General features: G+C 38.1%; 1 protein-coding gene across 4 annotated transcripts in view; it reads left to right on the top strand.

The window, feature by feature from the left end:
• The window catches only part of fal (falten), a 641,611-nt gene that overhangs the window by 553,130 nt on the left and 74,684 nt on the right, over positions 1-13,797 (top strand). For all 4 annotated transcript variants that reach the window (XM_067141683.2, XM_067141684.2, XM_068226329.1 and 1 more), the window contains one exon: positions 13,013-13,227. In XM_067141683.2, coding sequence (XP_066997784.2) covers positions 13,013-13,227 — 215 coding nt within the window. The remainder of the gene's footprint in view (positions 1-13,012; positions 13,228-13,797) is intronic.

Here is a 13,797-nt window from a genome sequence, read left to right as displayed (position 1 = left end):
TTGTTTTAGACCCATTGAATTTTGCTGTCTAACTCTAACTAGATAGTTTCGGTGACCCTCGATAAATTTTTCAATATAATTACACATGAGTTTGTTTAATTGTTACTGTCATTCTTGATTTGGAGTCCATACAATAAATGTGGATTGTCAGCTGTCTACACTAGGAAGAAGAATATTAGTAGAATTATTTGTACTGCACGTTAGCATAGATGAAAACTTTGTTAGTTGTGAACTAGGTAAGAATTTCCTGCATTTTCATTTTCATTTTCAACGTGTGAGTCGAAAACGACCCACTGGGCAGCTCTCCAAGAATTATCATTTACTTATATTTTTGCAGAACAGTCATAATACTTGTGTACTTGAGCTTAGTATTTCCTGATTGGTTTGTTTGTCATGGCAGAAATTCTAGATGAGCTTGAAGTAGCTGGTTCCTCAGATTTTGATGTTTCTATATGATTGCCGGAAGATGAAGGAGAGGAAATGGATGCACATTCTGGGAATGAAAAGTGTGGTGATCCCACAGATGAAATCATCCCTAGCTTCAAGTTTGAGCAGTGTTAGCATTGCAGGTATTGGTTAATATAACTTCATTGAGGATGATTCTCTGAAATTCAATGACTGCTCCTGTTTCAGTGTCTGAATTTGAACAGTAGTGACTTGGACATAAATTTTTTCACAATTGCGATTACATCCCCATAATTTTTAAACATATTTCAGTGACTGTTAATGAAAATGCAAGACAAAATAACAATTACGACCAGTTATGACCGTTTTCTGCTTTAATGTGTAAAGCATTAGCAAGACCGAATCAACTATCAATTATTGAGTAAGTTTGCCAATAGTAAGTAAAGAGCTGAAATTTGCCGCAGGAGGAGAACCTTGAATCAACAGTCTATACAAAATATATTTGCCCATTGTCATTTTTGCCTATATTCATCTTGTAATTCCCTCCTATTTGTATGCCACCCATTTATCCGTAAAGCCAGATGAAAACATAAGTAAAGCGATCACAATGCCTACTGTCAACTTCAATTCCTTTTAAAGATTCCTGATTAGAAAGTACCGCCATGTGATGATGTGAAGCCAGAGCACCATCAGTTGCTTAAAAACCAGCGGCAATCTCTGAGGAGGTTAGGTTATTGTAATATCTATGATCTACTTGAGGTTCATGACAGAAAAGCATGACCAAATCTAATGGCTGACTTTTTTCTCTTTTTAAGTCAATTCATTTTTTTTGCGTATTTTTGTTGTCAGCTGCAACTCGTATCAGAGTAAACATATTCTTCAGCAGTTTACATTTTCACACTTGCAGTGCTTTGTGAATGTGTCATATGACTTAGTAGCCCTATTTTGACATGAAACATGCGTCCACACTAATCACATCGAATGGCTGGTGGAGGGCAGGGCTGAACTTGACGGAGCTTCTGTGCTTTGCAAGTTATGTGCTTGTCGTTTAGCCTCTACATGTCTACGTCATTCCTCTTCAAACACTGTAATGAATGTAGAAACAGTGTGGTGTCAAAGTTTATGATTCTCATAAAGTGAATCCCAGGATTGAGTGTTAATTCCAGCTTTCATAGTATGCTTTAGCTGATCCTTGAAATTCATTGTGTGCATTGTCTTATGTAATTGAATGTAGGGGTTATTCTTTTGCAAAATGTTGTTTAAAATATGAAGTTTGTCCTTTCCGATGCAAGAATTTGTTTGATTTGCTTGATTAACTTCTGAGCAGTCTGATATGTACAACTAGCCATAACAACTGTACCTTGCATTTTTGGAATAAAATGAAGAAATATGATAATGTACAGGCCCAGGAATTTTATACCAATGTGGACTGTATACAGGTGGCACAGTAATATTGGCACCAAAGAAACAAAGGACATAGGAAATTTGTACTACTGAATATTTTCTCTGCAGTTCATTGGGATATCATTATTTCCAGTGAATAATTGCTTCATCCTGTCAAGTATTTTATATTCAGGCAGATCAGTTTTTTGTTACAACAGCAGAGAGCAAAGTAATCAAGCATAGTTTTCTCGCAAGAGAAGTTAAATGCTGAACACTGTTTACATTCATTTTTCAAGAACCTAACACTGTATGGCATAATATCAGAAATCATTTCTGAAAAAGCAGATTTATATTGGATTGTAAAAGTGTCTTCATCTTGTCTCCAATTTCTCATCATTTTGCCACTATTTGTAGCCTCTGTACAGCTAGTTAATATTCTTTTTCCTTCAAACATCACATTCGTTAACATTGTAATGCCCTGCAACAATGGTGCTGCTGAACAGTAAAAACCATTAATCCATAAATAGTTGGCCTATACAGTGAAGTTCAACATGACCACCATATTCACCATTCTGAGACATAAGACTTTCATACTCAAGTTGGTTGTTGACAGAAAGGTGATATGACAGATCGCCAATAATAAAATCCTTGTAATTATCCCAGTCAGCTACAGTTTGCAACAGTTTGCAAATACAGCTCTCGATGGTGTTCTTCATTATGATATAAACAGAATATAACAACTCTAAATAAGCAATTGCCATCACTTGGTAGAAGTAATATCCTTCAGGTTTCCATGAAAGTAAATTATGACATGGAGGATTGACTTGCTTCGCTAAGGCCCAGTTTCTTCAACGAATGTTAAGTGTTAACTCTGCTGTTAAGGAGACTTAACACATAATTTAACAAAATAGTCGTGTCATCAAAAATGGTTAACTCTAACAAATTGTTAATACTTGTGTTAAATTAACCTGGCAGCAGCCATGTGTCAAACCTCTTAACAGCAGCTAAAATTTCAAAATGGAGGCATGTAGAAGTTTGAAGCTTTACCGCTGTATTAAGACTATTTATAAACTGGAGAAGGCAAAGGATGACCCATACTAAGAAATAACTACTTTCTAGAGTTGTCAGAAGATATATTTCTAATTACTAAAGCCATAATGAACAAGATACTAGACGATATTGAAAACAGGTTAGAATTTCCAACAGTGAGGACAAATATCAAGAGGCAGGATCCGATTCGGACCACACAGAGGTGATAGAACACTATAATGCGAACACAGTTTACTCAAACTTGTCAGATCTGCAACCTAATAGTTTCAAAAAAATTTATGAATCCCCCGATTCTAATGCAATACGAATATACTTGAAGAGTTGCAGTCCAGATAAGTGGAGCAGTGGCCGAGTGGTCATCGTACACTTGTCTCCGAACTGCGACGACGTGAGTTCGAGTCCTGCCATACACATATTTTTTTCCAAATTAAATCATTGTTTCAGGATTGTGAAGGTAAAATGCGAATAAAATGAATAATCAAACTGCAGTGGAACTTTATTTTCTACCTCAAATTAATATATATATACAGAGAAAGAGATCCAGCAGTAACTGTGAGAATGTTTTGTTTCAATTTTAATCTTAACATTCCTTCAAATATTAATTTATTTGTCTTCTTCTTCTTCTTTATCTGTTTACCCTCTAGGGTCAGTTATTCCATCAGACTCAGCGAGAGATACCACCTCTACCGCCTCAAGGGCAGTGTCCTGGAGCTTCAGACCCTGGGTTAGGGATACAACTGGGGAGGATGACCAGTACCTCGCCCAGGCGGCCTCACCTTCTATGCTGAACAGGGGCCTTGCGGGGGGGGGGGGGGGGGGATGGGAAGATAGGAAGGGATAGACAAGGAAGAGGGAAGGAAGCGGCCTTGGCCTTAATTTAGAAGGAGAAGTGGGAAACCACCAAAAACCATTTCCAGGATGGCTGAGGGGGGAATCGAACCCACCTCTAACCAGTTGGCCTCCTGAGGCTGAGTGGACCCCGTTCCAGCCCTCGTACCTCTTTTCAAATTTAATGGCAGAGCTGGGCCACCACTCCGTTTCGCTGTGATGTAACTCCCAAGTACATATGCCTTACATTGGAATCGGGGATTCATCAATTTTTCAGAAATGATTAGGTTGCGGAACTGACATGTTTAATTAAAATTTGTTTGCCTTTTAGTGTTCTACCACCTCCACTTTGTCCGAAGCGGATCCTGTGTAATGACATCTGACTTTTTTTTTGAAAAAGAAAGCGTACTGACTTAAACCCTTATACACGAGTTACTGTTGAGTGTCTCCCCACAGGTGCATTGAAGCTCGGTGAAATCGGTTGACTGCAGGGTCTGGCCTCTACTTGTTAGATATTATGCTTGAGACACTTTTTATGTAATTGTAGGCGACTATGTTCACGAGTGCAAGAAAAAGTGTGTAGAATCCTGCAAAGAATTATTGCTGCCATTGCAGCATTAACAAGGTATTACATTATTTATCCTGCAATAAAAGAATGCCCCAAATAGCATTCACAACACATCAATTATCACATTTTCCCGGTGATAAGCCTGTATGAATAGGCTACGTTATATCAAATGTTGTGATATAACAGTCTGTTCTTTCATTTTTAAGCACATTTGCATAATTTTAAATTTAAATGAAATGAAATAATGACTCACATTCATCATAACGCTTTTGTTGCCTCTTACTTGACATGTTTACGTCTTATCGGTCTCCGCTAACCATAACCTATAATAATGTCAACCATGTGTCTGTGTGACAAAATACTATTTCAACACACCACTAGGAGCGCTTTATGTAAAGAAACAAAAGACGCTCACTGCCAAACGCGTTCAGAAATCTCACTGAAATGTGTAATATGTCTTTAACAATTGTTTCGTAACAAATGTTGGAAATGTGTTCGTGAAACAGGGCACTTTTAAACAAAGTGTTAAATTAATAATAATTGTTAGTTAACATTTGTTAAGTAAAATTTAACATATAGTTGAAGAAACCGGGCCTAAATATTGAAATGGAAGAATTTCACAGCCTCAGTGTTAAAATTAAAAGGCTAAAGAAGTAATGTACAAGGGGTATGTATATGCAGCAGAAACCTGGAAGCTGAAATTAAATTTGCAGAGGAGTATGGTACAGAAGACAAGGGGGGGATACAGTGAGAAATGAAGACATACAAAAAGAGCTAAATGTGCAAAAACTAAATGATAAATTGGAACAGAACAGATTGAGGTGGTTTGGACATGTCAAATGGGTGCAAGAAGAAAGACTGCCAAGATAAGCACTGGAATGACAGTTGACAGGGAAGAGAGGATGAGGGATACCAAGATTACGATGGATGGCCTCTGTGAAGAAGAGCATAAAACAACGGGACCTGGACTGGATGAGGAATGGTGGAGAGACAGGACGAAGTGTAGAGGAACAATATTTGCCCCCGCATCCTGTGTCGGCTGGAAAACTGGAATTGATGATGATGATGAAGATGAAGGTGATGACTGTTAAGATTACAATATAGAGGGAAAAATAGAAAAATCTTAATTTCTCTGGAATAACTCAAGTTAACAAATATTGGGAGAGACAAGGAGAAGAAACTTAAAACTTCCCCAAAATCACCTCAAGCTAGCAAATATAGGGAGATCTACAGAAGAGAGAGAAAAATTGTGCTGAATAGCTTCTTCCCAACCAAGCGACTTGACACAACACACACTGGAAGACGTCAAAATACAGCTGACCAGAAAGACATATGACTGCGCATACATGCTTGCCCCGTTCCACCCCGACCCCCTTTTGTGCCATATGCCTCAGCACTCTCATGGTCCGTGTGGCTTTTGTGCAATGGCAAGTGTCATAGCCAATGGGATTGCAACATTTTCTTTACTAATTTAAAAATATACGGCTGCACATTTTTTCTCTAAAAACACTCTACAAATCTACACACTAGGGCTTTCATCATAGTGCTTAACCAAGTCAATTTGTTCAATTGTTCTCTCAAACTGAGGGTTACAAAAATCAACCTAGTGTTTAATGTGAGATTTACCATATATTTAGTTATTTGGGAAAGATCCTGCTAATCATTTACTTTCTCTACATATGCCTGATTTTGTTTCTCAGCAGACAGGATTGGCAGCGTTATCTATTAGAGGGTAATATAACCAGATTAAAGATTTTCTTTGCCTATGAATTCCCATTGATGAGAAATAATGTTCTGAAATCCTACATTTTCATATATATTTTGTAAAAGGACTCTTAGACTGACATAACTCTTTGTAATGATGAATTGTTCAAAATTGTAATTCTTGGTAATGTCCCAAAAATGTCCCTTATTTGTAGGATTATCCCGATTTACGCACTGGAAATTTCTAATAGAATACTGCTTAAATTTTTGTGCATTAGTCCATTATGTAAGCTATTACTCAGACCTACTGCATCTGTTCTAGAAGGGCCCACAACACACTCACCATATTCAGGCTGTTCAATAACACGAGTATCTTCATTCTCACCAGATTATCAAGAATTGTATCTATACCTTTAAAACACTAGGCTGATTTTTGTTACCACGAGTTTGAGAGAATGGCTGAACCAGTTGACATTGTAAAGCATTCTGACAAAAGCTCTTGGCTTATAGAATTGTAGTGTGTCTTTAAAAGCATAAACATTTCTTGCCGCATATTTTTAAATTATTAAAGAAAAATGTAGCATTCTAATTGGCCAAAGCGCTCTCCAGTACTTCAAGGCAACCTGCTGGTCCACTGCCGGCCCTGTGCGTGATGGGTATTCTAAAGCATGCACACGGATGCGCCATCTGTTATGACGTCTCCTCACTGTAGTCTACATAACTCAGCGGTCAGTCACGGACTTGTGGATCGTTGAGAGTATTTCACGTTGACTATGCAAACATTCATCATCATCATCATCATCATCATTATTTTTCAGCTCCAGTTTTCATGGTGTGGTGTAAAAGCACTCACCATTTCTTTCTCTCAGAGTAGAGTTTCTATTCCTCTACATCTTCCCATTTACATTTTAATATGCTAGTAATAATTATTACATATATTTTTAAAGAATTGACTAAAAACAGCTTTGTGCAGTTCATCCAGCCATTGTCCTGCGTAAAAATTCTCTCCAGAACTTCCTGCCGGTGAATCATCGGGCAATGATATGTCTCTTAATTTCAGTCAGCTTTGAGTAATCCTAAAATTAAATCACTAAATGACCACTCCAGTAATTGCTGGCGAAGGATTGCCCTTGCCCGCAATATATTCTGTACTTAGTGGGTTTCTGGAAGTTAAGGAGTAACATCTTTATGTAAAGATATTGGCAAAGTTAAAGATTAAAAATGACAGGCGTATGTAAGGCAAACCTGCCATTTCAACCAATCTTCATACACAGAAAAATACTGTTGGGGTAAGACACCCCTAGCACCTGTATGGTTAGGGTTTGGGAAGGAGCAACATGAGAAAAGAAAACACTGAAAATGACCAATATTAGTGTCAAATCCATACTTTTTGGGATAGCTGAGATGAACAGTGACAATCTGAATGTCGTTTAAGTCTCCATTGGCATTGGGGGTGAAAAGGAGTAAAGAAAAAATATATCCAAAATGGCCGAGATTATGGATGTGTGTGTGAATGTTCCAACATAACTCTCAACCAAATTTGGTACACATATGACTTACTATGTGGAGAAAATTACTGTGGGGGTAAGACACCCCCAGAACCCCTATGGTTGGGGTTTGGGAAGGACTGGCATGTAAAAATCACTGAAATAATTGGTGTCGGATCCATATTTGACAGGATTTGTGAGATGAATTGTGACACTCTGGATGCTGTTGAAGTCCAAGTTCAGCCTCCATCGACATGAGAGTCAGAAGGGTTGAAAAAGAAAACATCCAAAATGACTGAGATTAGTGATGAATCCACAGTTCTCTGGTTTGCTAGGCTAATTGGTGACAGTCCCATTGATAGTTGGAATCGTGCACATCATATCTATAGCACAACATGTAAATACATACTGTTACAGGGATACCCGTGGAATGCAGAGGTGAAAGAAGGTGCGGGCTGGAATGGGTCTAACTACAAGGCCGAGATATGAATTAAAATTCTATTAAAGGTTATATTTTCGAAAATAGCAAAACTTAACAATTTTCACATAGAATTTGAACATTCAACAAATAACAACAAGTCAACAAGTAATCAAGTCCAAGACCAGGAAAGCCAAGATTTAGATACAAATTAACGATCTGGGCTTCAAGCCCCACTTTTCACAATTTCTGAGCTCTCAGCTCACAACCACATATTACCAAAGGGCAGAAAACCCCTAATAACATGGAGCACTTGCTCCCACCTAGCAATGTCAGGCCTCCTAGAGGCACATATCCAAATACTAGAAAGAGCTGACCCGCTCTCAATTTTTCAAGCTTATTAAAAGCAATACCAGACTTTTACACATCATTGCCATCAAGGTACAACTTACAATGAAACAGGGGTATCTTGTACCTAACCTACTGGGCCTTAGCCGACAAAAAAAAGGTTAAGTAAATGGCCCGCAACACCAAGTAGAATGGAGGCGAGTACTTGCACTCCTACATGAAAGCTTTTTAAAACCTAAGAGGCACTAGGCCGATGAACCAGGGGTTATTCCCAAACTATGGAGGTGACTCGTATAAGAAAATTTAATACATTAAGGAAGAAAAAGTGACCAAAATGTAGTCACCTCAAGGCAAAATGAAAGGGAGCTCGAGAGGGTAAAGCTCTCTCTATCCCCGAATTACAGTTACAGATTTAAGATTTACATAAGCCGGCAGAATTTACATTTTGAAAAGATAGGTTACATTTGTAAAAGGTTTCGGACCTTCCCCGCGGGTTAAACTGCTGAGCTAGCAAGAAATAAAGATGTTAAATGGCCATTACCTTATTGAAGAGCTGCTGCCTGATGAAAAGGGCGCTTCCCGCCTCCTGCTACATGTCCATCCACTAAGTTAAATGTTGATGAAGTGGTCGAGAGACAAGAAAATCAGCAGTTTTTATACCCTTGTGGAAGATTCGAGACCTTTCATGAATAATCAAGCCACACCCTCTTTCTTTATTGGTCCGTCTTGAAAATACACTCAAAGTCAAAGAAGAAATACATGATTGGTCAAAAATTAATTCTAGAAATTCTGGATTGGCTCAATTCAAAACTGGCAGAAAGAAAAAATTAATATTGCCAACCCACAAATGAAAGAACGAAATTTAGTAAAGAGAAAACTTATGAATACAAAATTTCTTCAAAAAGTTCCTTAACTTCGCACCAGGATGCATGATCATAGCTTTTTGTGGAGACATCTATCAGAGAATGTCCACACTTCTTGATCAATAGAAAACAAAACAAGTTGAACTCCACACAGTACTGACAACTTCGTAATCATAAAATTTACGGTAGTGACATCTTCTGAGAAAACGTATGAGTTGATACAGTTTTTAAATTTCAGAGTTTCTCCTGTAGATGAGTTCCAATTGGCGCAGTATTTAAACTTGCGGCGTAGAGATACACCTCCCGGTAAACATACAATGATCACTTATTTTTATTAACTGTTTGAAAGGACTAGCTACTTCCCAGACAATACGGGCATCAATAAGGACAAACTCCCACATGAAACAAAATAATCTAAAACCAAAACTGTTAATTAAACACATAACTAACATAACCTAACCCCATGGCACTACAACCCTGAAGGGTCTTGGCCTACCAAGCAACTGCTGCTCAGCCCGAAGGCCTGCATATTACGATGTGTCGTGTGGTCAGCACGACGAGTCCTCTCGGCCGTTATTCTTGGCTTTCTAGACCGGGGCCACTATCTCACCATCAGATAGCTCCTCAATTCTAATCACGTTGGCTGAGTGGAGCTCGAACCAGCCCTCAGATGCAGGGAAATTCCCCGACCTGGCCGGGAATCGAACCCGGGACTTCCGGCTAACAGGCAGGCAGGCTACCCCACACTACGAGGCCCGCTAAACACATAACATTAACTCTAAAATGACAAAATAGTTTGTAAAATATTATTCAACATCACAATAAAGAAATGTACAAAAATTCACTTGACACAAAATTAACATGTAATATAAATCCTAAAAATAAACATTCAACAAAGTACCTGAGCAACGTATGGAGCAATTTCATATAAAGACATGTTATTTCACCTATTTATAATGAATGCTGCAGAGCAGCAAGAGTCTTCTAGTAATTTTGAATTTAGTTCTTTTCATAAGATGATGATGATTGTTATTGTTTTAAGGTGCCAAACATAGGGGTCATCGGTCCCAGTTCTATGGATAATTTCTCCTTCTAGCCATCTTGTCTTCCAGAATTATCACATATTTTAGTATATTCCTCACCCTTCTTCTCCCGAACTTTACCCAGTTACTTAGATTAGGCGTTACGTGTGAACTGGATCCAGTTTTACTACCCTTCTTGATGTCAACCATATGTGGAGTGATATATTCACTATTATGTGTCTGTGTGATGTATCGTCTGTGAAAATGAAGTGGTGTGTATTAAGATGAACACAAACACCCAGTCCTCAAGCCAGAGCAGTTAACCAGGTGTGGCAAAAATCCCCAGCACAGCCAGGAGTCAAATCTGGGACCCTCTGAACTGAAGGCCGCTATGCTGATCATTCAGCCAAAACATCAGACACTCATTTTAATGGATAACATTTCTATATGACAACTTTCAACTTCCTTCCAGTCATATCAAACCACATATTGAAATGGAAGAAAGTACCCTTTCATATTTTTGGTGGCATTAATACGTGGGTCGAGTCATAAGTCATGGCAACTATTTTTTTTCTCGTGAACAGGAGACAACACGGAAAATCTAAGATATGCATTTGGAAACGTACGGTATGTACTTGCATATGATGCCAGTAGATGGTGTATGTAACCAACAGTGGGGGTCTAGGCATGCCCCGAAGTTCAGTGTGTGAGTGAGAGCGTCGTATATATTAAAATAGCATTTCTCCGTGGCAGAAATGCACGCCCATGCCATGCAGAGCTGCGGGATGCCCATGTGAAAATGATCTAATCCCCAAAGTCAAGAAGCCATTACATGGACAACGGTTTGCTAACAAAGAGGACATCGTAACAGCATTTCGGAGAGGGGTGTCGCATGTTAGTGATACACATGCAGGGAATGGTATTCAGCGCAGGCCCCACCGCTGGCAACACACAGTGGAAACCTTGGGTGATTATTTTGAAGGTCTGTAACCAATGGAGACCTGTCCTTTGTACGTAGTCTTGTGTATTTGCTGTCTGTACCATAATAAAACAATGTTTACCAATGGCCTGTGTTCTATCACTTTCTTACGAGAATCTCCTGAAGTCAGAATTTGTCTTCAGGCACTATGCATAAGTACAGGCCCTATATACACTACAATGTATCTTGTGGTTGTCTCATCTGGTGATCGCATATGATGCCTTTCATTGTTTCCTACTTCATTCTTAATCCCTGTTTTCACCTCTTCAGTAAACTGATCATATCAACTAGACATAAACTTCATCACTCGTGGCAGATCCAGATCCTCCCCATTGACTTAGATTGCTTCAGTTTCTTGTAGGTCTGATGTATATATTTGGTTTCCTTTTTGTTAACTGGTTACGGTGATTATTGGTTTAAAAGGAAATGTGTTTTTATTACTGTGAGCTTGCATTCGGGAGATAGTGGGTTCGAACCCTACTGTCGACTGGCCTGAAGGTAATTTTTCTGTGGTTTCCCATTTTCACACCAGGCAAATGCTGGGGCCATACCATAATTAAGACCACAGCCGCTTTTTTCCCACTCCCAGCTCTTTCTTATCACATCGTCGCCATAAGACCTATCTGTGTCGGTGCAAAATAAAGGCAATTGTAAAAGAAAATGTTATTGTACCAATCAGTCATGGATTTGATGTTAGAGATCAAGTTTGTTTTTGATGGCCACCATGACATCATCAATGTAAAGAAAGGTCAAGAGTATTATTTGGTACAGGTCTACTGTAACAATGCTCACCACAAAGATGAACAAGAATAACATTAGAGCCATGACTTGGAGATTACCCATCTGTAATATGAGAGTTATCAAATACTCCTGGCTTAGAAGTCAAATTGGACAATAATTATTACACTCACAGTTACCTTTCCGTATGAAGTTCTTTACTGTGACTCTCTTCCCCCAGTCTGTCAGCGACTGTCCCTCTTTTGAGTAATGTTAACCAGCCTTCGGCATCCCATCGACAGCACTGCAGCTCTGCTGCAAGGTCATATAGATCTGAGGCATTTCCTGGCCTCATTGCTTCGAAGAATTCTTTACTTTGGGAATTTATTCAAATAGTCTTTGATGTTTGGGATTGGTGGGTGCAGAAATTCCTCAGTCAAGAACTTCTTTCGGTACGTTTGACAATGCTATCTCATTTTTATCCAATTGACCAACAAATTGCCCATTTTGTCATTGATGCTGCAGAATTGTTGCATGTCTTCTGGATATTGTTCATAAAGGAACAAAAATATTTTTTTTTAAATTAACACAAATATATGAGTCTCAACTACTTCACTGGAGATTGATTCAGGGGTTGCTCATTGATTTCTCGTAAACAGTCTATACTGAAAATTAGTCCTACATTTTTGGATTATGGTGAATGGAAGCCTCATTTAATGGATGGAAAGTAAAATTCCTTCTTTGACACATAAGGGAATTCACTAGCCTTATTGAGAATACTGATTTCAGAAAATGTCTTTTATAAGACAAATCTAGGTCAGTAGTTACAACTATTACATACATATAAATTACAGTTTATTATGAAACTGCAGATTTTTCTCATTAGCACTAGAGCTTGCATGTAGTGATCTAATGGTTTGCTGATACTTGGGTATTTCATATTGTTTATTAACGTACGTAAGTTCTGACTTCTTATAGCACCTCTGAAGGAAGAGCACTCATTTATGAACTTATCTTACTGTTAAGAATTTCATAATTATTTACTAAATGTACAATCATCTTCCACCTTTGTAACCTCTGAAGAGTCCACTTTCTTAGACTTGGAATCAATCTCAGATATTTCTGACTTTGAAATCTTCTCCCATTGTTACTGACTGAGATCACTTGTCGGATTACCTAATAATGTATATAGAGCTTTGTTACTTCTTAATGATAATAATTTAACTTTTCTTTTCTGCAGGAAAACTATGCTGTAAAAGAGGAGAAGGATGATGCAGAAGAGAAAGTATGCAAAAAGTGCAAAGATTATCGTAATCTAGATCTTGTGATGGTGAAAGTAGAAATGAATATTCCTGAAGAACTCATTAAAAATGTTTACATCTATCAAAAGACAGACCTGAACAATGCAACGCTTTACAAACACTGGCCGAATGCTTCTGTGTTTCCATTGGATATGTGAGTTGAAACAATTACTTGACTACGATTTCACATATTTCACAGCTTTCAAGTTACTTGAGTTGTAAAACTGTTCATTTTTAGTATGCAGTGGATATGTGTTCTCTCTGTGTTGTTGGAGATTCATACTGAGCTTGTAAATTTACTTTTAAAACCTTGAACTATAGGATGAGTCAGAAGTTTTCATACATTGGAAAAATCAACATTTTTAAATGTAAATTTGTTTTCTAGAAGCATCGTCTTTATTTGCAGAATGGACTCCACCACATAATGGACACATTCCAATTTTACCCCAAAAACTTTGGAAAAATCTCCCTGCTTTTAGGCACATTTCATTTTCAACAAAAATTGTCTTAATAATACTTAAAATCTTAAAATCAGATAGTTTGCAGTATGCAATAAAACTACAGGGTACTGCTGACAGTTTTCTTGTGGATAATTTGCTCTATGATTAATTTATGGGTCTCAAAGAGTAGTAGTCTCAATTTTGTACATGGAGAACAAAAACTCTTTCAGGACTTCACCGAAGAGGAAGTAAAAAATTCCATAAGGCACTTGAAGGCTAAGAAA

This window comes from Anabrus simplex, chromosome 2, assembly GCF_040414725.1.
Source record: "Anabrus simplex isolate iqAnaSimp1 chromosome 2, ASM4041472v1, whole genome shotgun sequence".
NCBI classification, from domain to species: domain Eukaryota; kingdom Metazoa; phylum Arthropoda; class Insecta; order Orthoptera; family Tettigoniidae; genus Anabrus; species Anabrus simplex.
Note: the sequence above shows the minus strand (reverse complement) of the source record. Positions and strands in the feature narration are given on the sequence as shown.